Source organism: Phyllopteryx taeniolatus, chromosome 4 (assembly GCF_024500385.1).
Source record: "Phyllopteryx taeniolatus isolate TA_2022b chromosome 4, UOR_Ptae_1.2, whole genome shotgun sequence".
In the NCBI taxonomy this organism is placed as follows: Eukaryota; Metazoa; Chordata; class Actinopteri; order Syngnathiformes; family Syngnathidae; genus Phyllopteryx; species Phyllopteryx taeniolatus.
In genome coordinates this window covers 556,066-563,655 of record NC_084505.1, presented here as the reverse complement: position 1 = coordinate 563,655, position 7,590 = coordinate 556,066, and the positions used below count along the sequence as shown (strand labels likewise).

The 7,590-nt window shown below is 41.3% G+C and overlaps 1 protein-coding gene across 8 annotated transcripts in view; it reads right to left on the bottom strand.

The window, feature by feature from the left end:
• Positions 1–234: 234 nt before the first annotated feature.
• LOC133477371 (uncharacterized) overlaps positions 235–7,590 on the bottom strand; it is a 33,106-nt gene continuing 25,750 nt past the window's right edge. The window contains exons 1-3 of one of the 8 annotated variants that reach the window (XM_061771999.1): positions 6,334–6,390; positions 6,131–6,227; positions 235–6,017 (exon numbers count right to left, since the gene is read on the bottom strand). In XM_061771999.1, the coding sequence (XP_061627983.1) occupies positions 1,996–3,108 (1,113 nt within the window). In that variant the 5' untranslated portion in view covers positions 3,109–6,017; positions 6,131–6,227; positions 6,334–6,390 and the 3' untranslated portion in view covers positions 235–1,995. Of the gene's footprint in view, positions 6,228–6,333; positions 6,391–7,218; positions 7,360–7,590 lie in introns of those variants that run through there. The other 7 variants (XM_061772001.1, XM_061771996.1, XM_061772000.1 and 4 more) reach the window with 7 other exon arrangements.

Sequence of the window (7,590 nt, the reverse complement as noted above, 5' to 3'; positions counted from 1 at the left end):
GTTGAACTAAAGTTGAAAACGTGAGCGTTTAATGCATCTCAGAGAGAGATTTTGTCTGAAGCTAGTAATTTCCACGAAATTATTAGGCACTAATATTGTACAGTCTGGTAAACACTGGTGTGTGTTAAGGACATAATATAATGTCAACGTTCAATAGATCATGGAATGTTCAATCGTCCTTGCGTGTTCGTTTTCTTTGTCCAAAAAGAGAGGAAAAAATAAGACACCAGAGTGCTGAGTCTCAGGGTGCATACAATCAACTGTACACCAGAGTGCATGTTGACTGAATGACACACCTCGTTTATTTGAGCTAACTCCTTTTATACACATCAGAAGGTTTCGTTATGACTGTTCAGCAGAAGGTTTTGATATTTATTTTTGGCAGAAGGTATCTCTGGCCCTTCCTCAGTAATCTAAACTCCTACATATTCTCATGGATAACAAAACTTAATCATGTATTACCCTAGTGTTTTGGAAACGGAAGTTAATTGTGAGATAATGGAACATAGCTTCATGAGTACAAAATAGAACAATCCAACAATTCCCCTGTTTACATAGTGGAACTATGTAACAGACCCTAAGCAGTACTACTCTATGTGAAAGGCTATCAGAGGATATATAAACAACGTAGTCATGAGCTAAGCATTCTTCATAAGGCAGTACTACTCTTGAGACAGGCCAAAAACCTCCCCATATATTGATATGAGGAGGGAAAAAGACAAGTCCCGTAACATGCTAAGAGAAAAGACACTGTATATTCTTAATAATAATATATAATAATAATAATAATTCATCCATCCGTCGTCTTGTGTGAGCAGAACTTCAGGAGTAGGAGCTTCTTCGGAGGTCAACATCTGTGATTCCGGCTGGTTCATATTCTTTTCCACCACTCCCGAGACCATCTTGACACACAGTGTCCTCGTACATGGAATAATACAGCATCTGAAAAGCAAGAATAAAGTAACAGCAGTAACAATAGCAATTATAAATGTAATTACAAGGTGTTTCCATTTTCCAAACCATGCCGTAGCCCAATCTTGCAGGGGGTTGGAAATGCCTGTTGAATCTGTCATGTAGGGCTCTCGTTACTTTTCCATCCGGGGGTGTGTTGTTGGGAATAAAAGTAAAACATTATGGACTAAACATTGCACAAACACCATTCTTTTCGGCAAGGATCATGTCAAGGGCCATGCGGTTTTGAATTGCCATTAGGGAAGTGGGGGCCAATTGTTCAGCTAAGCCTTCAATGGCATCACTGGTTAAGTTTACTGCTCTTTGCAAATTGTAATAAACAAAGCAGATCCTATCCACATTCTTGTTTGGAGTTACTGGGAACAAGGCAGAGATGATGGGCATATTTTCAAATCCTGCTGCAATTTGATCAATCAGTTTGTATTCATTTTGAACTCCAATGCCATCTATTATGTGGTTCTGTCCTCTGACCAATTATCGCTGATTGATCTCTTTGACCTCACATTAGTTTCTGTTTTTGGTCTCATTATTCGATCCTTGGCGAAAATGACAGTGGTTGACGCCACATATGAAATCATTGTACATGTCCCTTTCCATTTGTCAGGTAACACAGCTCTTACTACATTAATTTCACACGTATATGCCAAATCACCTAAAGACCTTTTGCTCAATACCGTAATATTTCCCCATGTAGTCCATCCATCCATCCATTTTCTGAGCCGCTTCTCCTCACTAGGGTCGCGAGCGTGCTGGAGCCTATCCCAGCTGTCATCGGGCAAGGGGCGGGGTACACCCTGAACTGGTTGCCAGCCAATCGCAGGACACATAGAAACAAACAACCATTCGCACTCACAGTCATGCCTACGGGCAATTTAGAGTCTCCAATTAATGCATGTTTTTGGGATGTGGGAGGAAACCGGAGTGCCCGGAGAAAACCCACGCAGGCACGGGGAGAACATGCAAACTCCACACAGGCGGGGACGGGGATTGAACCCCGCACCTCAGAACTGTGAGGCTGACGCTCTAACCAGTCGGCCACCGTGCCGCCCCCCATGTAGTGACATCTATTATATTATGACAAAATGGAAATACCCCCAGATATTCCGTTTTGTTCTGGTTAATTCTGTCATGCTTTAAACAAGTGTAATTTCCTTCTGCATAATGGGCCATGAGTGGTACTGTACTTTTAGGTAATTTTGGCCACATATTCTCATACTTGGCGCATCGAGAGATAACATTATGGTTTATTTTGTATATTTCAATATTGCAATTTAGTGAATCAATATCCATAATTGGTCCTGGAGCTGAATATAAAGTGGGTCGTGCGGCTGCACACATTATACAATCCCCAAAATTGCCAAGTCGGGCCGTTTCTTGCAAGTAGGCTATCCACAGGTTTTGTTGTGTGTATCTTGTGACTAAAGCTAAAATTTGACTTGATGTAATTTTTTCTGTGTTGAAAATTTCCACTATGCTTGGTGGGTTGTTAAGTATTTGTATTACAGGAGGGTTTGCGACAGCCTTGGAACTTGATTGGTTGTTAGCGGTTTGTTCTTCCTCAAATACAATGATGTAGATAAGACCACGTGGATCTCTTCCAGAAACATCCGCTCCTATCACTAAATATGAATGTTGTGTTTTTCCAATTACCTGACCATTGATGCTTAGCATAATAGGGTTTTGTGTTGAATCATAATTTATTTGGAATTTTATTCTATCCATTATTGCATTATGGTTTTTCTGGCCCTTAATGCCTTTGTCCACCATTTTTTCTGGGGTCCAACTGCCGGTAAAATGGGTGGTTTGTCCCCATGTCTGACACCATGTGTGACTATATGGCAAATTCTGCGCGCATCGGGTCTGTACCGTCTGGTCGAAACATAAGTATATGTCTGTTCCTCTATATGAGCTGTTATAGCCTTCATAGTGAATCACTTCACATAAGTCGAAAAACATAAGCATTGTTTGTTCCTTTCTTGTGATTAATTGTAATTTGGAATGGTATTCCACATTTGCTTCCCTTTCTCCTGCTACATGAATTGTTGGTCTACTAAATTCCACCTGTTTGCCGAATGCAACTTGAGGCAATAAATGCAACACTAATGAAACAATCAAAGTGGTTTGGCAACATGACATTGTGACCTGTGGAACCAGGTAGTCCCTTTTCCTTCAAGTTGGTCGGCGTGTGAAATCGTCGCAGTGACGGTGAACGGTCCCGTCCACCTTGGGTTCAGACCACTTCCTCTTTATCACTCGAAGCCAAACAGATGCAGGTGGATTATCGCCGTCCGACTGGATGCCAGCAAAGCTGGACAGAACACCTCTTAATTGATTAAAGTAAGACAGGCACGAGGAAGAAGGTGACTCAAAAGATGAGCCAGAACATGGACCAGGAAAAGAAAAAGAAAAAGCATGGTATATTTTGAAAGGGTTGAGTTTGTGTTTACTATTTACAGATGCTCTGATGGACATGAGCTCTCAACCATGACATATTTGACTTTGCACAGCATTTAGCCAATTTTGTTTTAATGTTGCATTCATACATTCAACGACTCCTTTCGTTCACTACTACTTCAATTACAGCGCATCCAGCCACTAGTTCCCCATTGTTTTTCCTATAACAACAACCATCCGTAAACAACTTTCTCCCTCCCTTCAACGGTTCCGACAATAAATCTGAATGACATGCTTTGTCTTTTCTAGCCTTCTCCTCACACCAATGCATTCCTTCAGTTACACCGTCAGCCATGTTAGTATTGACAGATGTAAACTGAATATGCGGTTGTTCTAACAATGATAATATTTAATTTTTTTGCTTGTTTGAAAAGGTAAATAGTCCTGAGTTGATGAAAGCGGTTGTGGAGTGCGTGGTGTGTGCGCAGAGCGGGTGCATAAGCACTACATGTGCGCATTTTTCGATAAGAGCCGCAGCTGCTGCTGCATACCTCTCGCGGTCAGATGCACGTGCTACTATTGGTTCTAACAAAACACTCGTGTGTAGTAGTACCTTTTTTTCACTCCGTACTAGTTGGTACAATACTGCAGCGCAGTATGAGTTTTGTTAAAGATGTCTAAATGAAACGGTAGTTTCGGAAGTGCCAAAGTAATGGCTTGACTCAATTCTTGTTTAATTTGTATGAAGAGTTCTTTCTCATCATGTGTCCAATTGAGTTTACCCGACAGATTTCTTAATCCTTCTCGTTTAAGTGCCAATTAAAGGTGAGGCGCAGAAAATGTCATTTTGAACCAAGGCAATAAATCCGATGTCAGGTGAACCACTGCCGCAACACCCTCTCGTCCCACCACTATTCTGTCAGTTGGTAAAATACCATGAGTGTCTGATAGTTTTTCAAAAAATTCTTGTTGATAAATCAAATCGGGTTCTCTATCATAGAACAAGGTACAATGTCTAGGGTCAGAGGGTGGCAGGAATGGCCCCAAGGACACAATCCACACCTTCCACTCCGCAAATGCCTGCAGCACTCTGTTATTTATTTGACACGTGTCGAGCAGTCCCCAATAGATGTCAGCAACAGGAGTCACAGTTTTTTGTTGGACACATGCCAGCACATGTGTATGCAGGTCTCCTGTGTATGCAGGTCTCCTTTGGTTCTATCTGGAAACAGACAGACAGTGGCAGCATTACATTTTTGTAAAATGTCTCTTTGGCACATTTCCCCTGCCTCGACCTGTTGTTTCACCACGTCCTCTGGGCAGCAGGTTGGGACAACAGTTGGCAGTGTGTCCCTCTTGTCCACATGTGTAACAACTGTAGTTACTCTGTACTCCAGCAGGGCCTCGACAGACACTTGCAACGTGTCCAGTTTTTCCACATGCAAAGCATCTTAAGGAGTTCGCGCCGCGGGAGTGACCCCTGAAACCTCCTCTGACCCCCCCTCTAGTCTGCTGCTGTAGAAGCAAAGTGGGCCACGTCAGGTCCTGCGACAGTAGCTGAGGTGCCATGACAGATAGTGGCTGTTTTTTGGGGGTTTTTTTTGACACATTTTCTCTGCCAGCGCCTTGTTGCAGTTTTAGCAGGGTTTTCTGCATTTGTTCTATCTCACTGTTTTCAGAAGTCTTTTTGTCTATCCATCTTATCTTAAAGTGAAGTACTGTTAGTTCTGGGTATAGTGAGGAAGTTTGTGGTGCATGCGCATATGGTGGGGTTTTTTATGTTTCAATTTCATCCTCCTTTCTTTCTGTTTTTTTCCTTTTGTAATGCCATAATCATGGCATCATCTTTTGGTTCAATCATCCCCACAGATGCAAGTACATTCATCACTGTACACAGATCTTGTTCTTTTTCAGCGATTTTAGAGTTGGCTGTGGATTTCTTAAAGATGGACGTTTTTTTGTTTTTTAGAAGTTTTATTTCTACAACTAGTCTGTCTTTTAGACAGTGTAACGCAGGAAGCAAAGGCTCAGTCTTTCTGATTTGTCCTTTTTCCTCTTTTTTTATCTAACCACTTACTTATTTTCTCTCTTTCCTATTTCTGTATCTTCTCCCCTACATACCTTAGTCCCGTATAGTGTAACAGTAACTTTGTGAATTGCCACCTTTTCCCCCTTCGTGATCTGAATCTCCGAATACCAATTCCGGTTTTTCTACCAATTGACAATGTTTGTCAACATTTTCTTCCATCATATAAATATGGGGAGAATTCGTGGAAAAGTGAATGTCTCAGTGACAGATATTTCAAGTGTGAGAAAGGAAGCTTCTACCACAAGTGAAGCCTTTCCCCTTGGGGTTTCCCCACACTTAATACTTCTTTTTAATTCACTTCGGAATTCTCCTAACAGTTCTTTCGGCGTGTACTAAAAATGCCTGAAAAAAAAATTCTACACATGAATAACACTGTATTAGTCTTATCCTGCAAGACCTTACCAGAAGGATACTTCACTACAAATATTTACCTTTTGATAGTGGTAAATCTACCCCGACCGTCGTCAGAGGATAACCTTCCCCAGCCGTCACTGGGGGACAACCTTCCCCAATCTGTCGTGATTGGAGGATAACCTTCCCCAACCTTTGTTGTAGGATTTCTCTATCTCGCGAGTCACACAAAACTTATGATTAGAAAAAATTACTTGGCTCGGACTCACAAATGATTTGGTAAATGTCAACGTGCAGAATTTTGTTAAAAAGGTCTCTCCTTACCTTAGTTTGTGAGCGCTCTGTTTGTGAGTCCAGGCCAAGTAGTTGATGACCAAAATGAACCTCTCCCATCAGACAAATCACGACGCAGGGGCACCATCTGTTAAGGACGTAATAAAATGTCAATGTTCAATAGATCATGGAACCTTCAATAATCCTTGCATGTTCGTTTTCTTTGTCTAAAAAGAGAGGAAAAAATAAGACACCAGAGTGCTGAGTCTCAGGGTTCATTCAATCAACTGTACACCAGAGTGCAGGTTCACTGAATGACACATCTTGTTTATTTGAGCTAACTCCTTTTATACACGTCAGAAGGTTTTGTTATAACTGGCAGAAGGTATCTCTGGCCTTGGGTGTTATCAAAAATGGGGGAGTCATATTAAAACCATTATTTCTCAGTAATCTAAACTCCTACATAATTTCATGGATAACAAAACTTAATCATGTGTCACCTTTGTGTTTTGGAAACGGAACTTAATTGTTAGATAATCGAACATAGCTTCATGAGTAAGAAATAGAACAATCCAACAGTACATAAACAGAGAGGAGCAGAACTCTCAAATACTGTAACTTTAGCTAGTTCAGTTAGCAAGTGTCGGTGCGGATAACAATGTCTTGTTCACGTCGTTTAGTGATTTGAATGGCCAAAAAGGCATGTCAATCAAAAGTGCAAGGTTTTGCGAACCGAACGTTTTTTTTTCTTTTCTTCACTCAGTCACTTCCGACACGAGGATGGAGCAGTTTTCAACAGATGACCTTCTCCACAATTTGGAACAAGCACGAATACAAATTACAGAAGAGGAAGCTCAAAGACTCAAACTCAGACTCGGGTTGAATTAAAATGTAAAGTATTAGAGTTAGTAAAATTTTGTGGTTCTGAAAAATGTTTAGTTGAATTTAATTAAACTTGGTCAGCTTATAAGCTAGCTGAGTCAGCAACGTAACTAGCCCGTGAACTCCGATACTTCCCTTTCACTTAACTGAAAATAGTAAATGGCTCAAGGCAAGTTAACTGAAACGTTGTTAGCTTGCTCAGTATTATTTCAATCGTCTGTGGAAGCTAGCTGGCTAGCTTGAAGGCTAGCAGATACCTGCATGAAGGGCGGGAATCACTCGAGCTAGCTAACTTCCAGTTGAGGGTTCTGAGAGCAGGAAAAGCACCAAACCAGCTAACTGCAGGTTAAATCCTCTGAGGTCGAATGTGTCGACGATACCCACATAATAGACAAATTGACAAATGACAAGTGTGTGTGTGGAGGGGGGGGGGAGGGGGGGGGGGGGCGGAGTTAATAAAAACATGTAAGGTCATTCAATCGTCCAAATAGCACGATGCACCACCAAATCCTGTATCTCCATATTGCTCGTTTGTTTCTTGAAGCCCCAACATGAAAAGTTTTATGAAAAAAACCCACCAAAAAACAGGTTAACAAAACGGGCAGAAAACGGGCAAAAATAAAATTTTC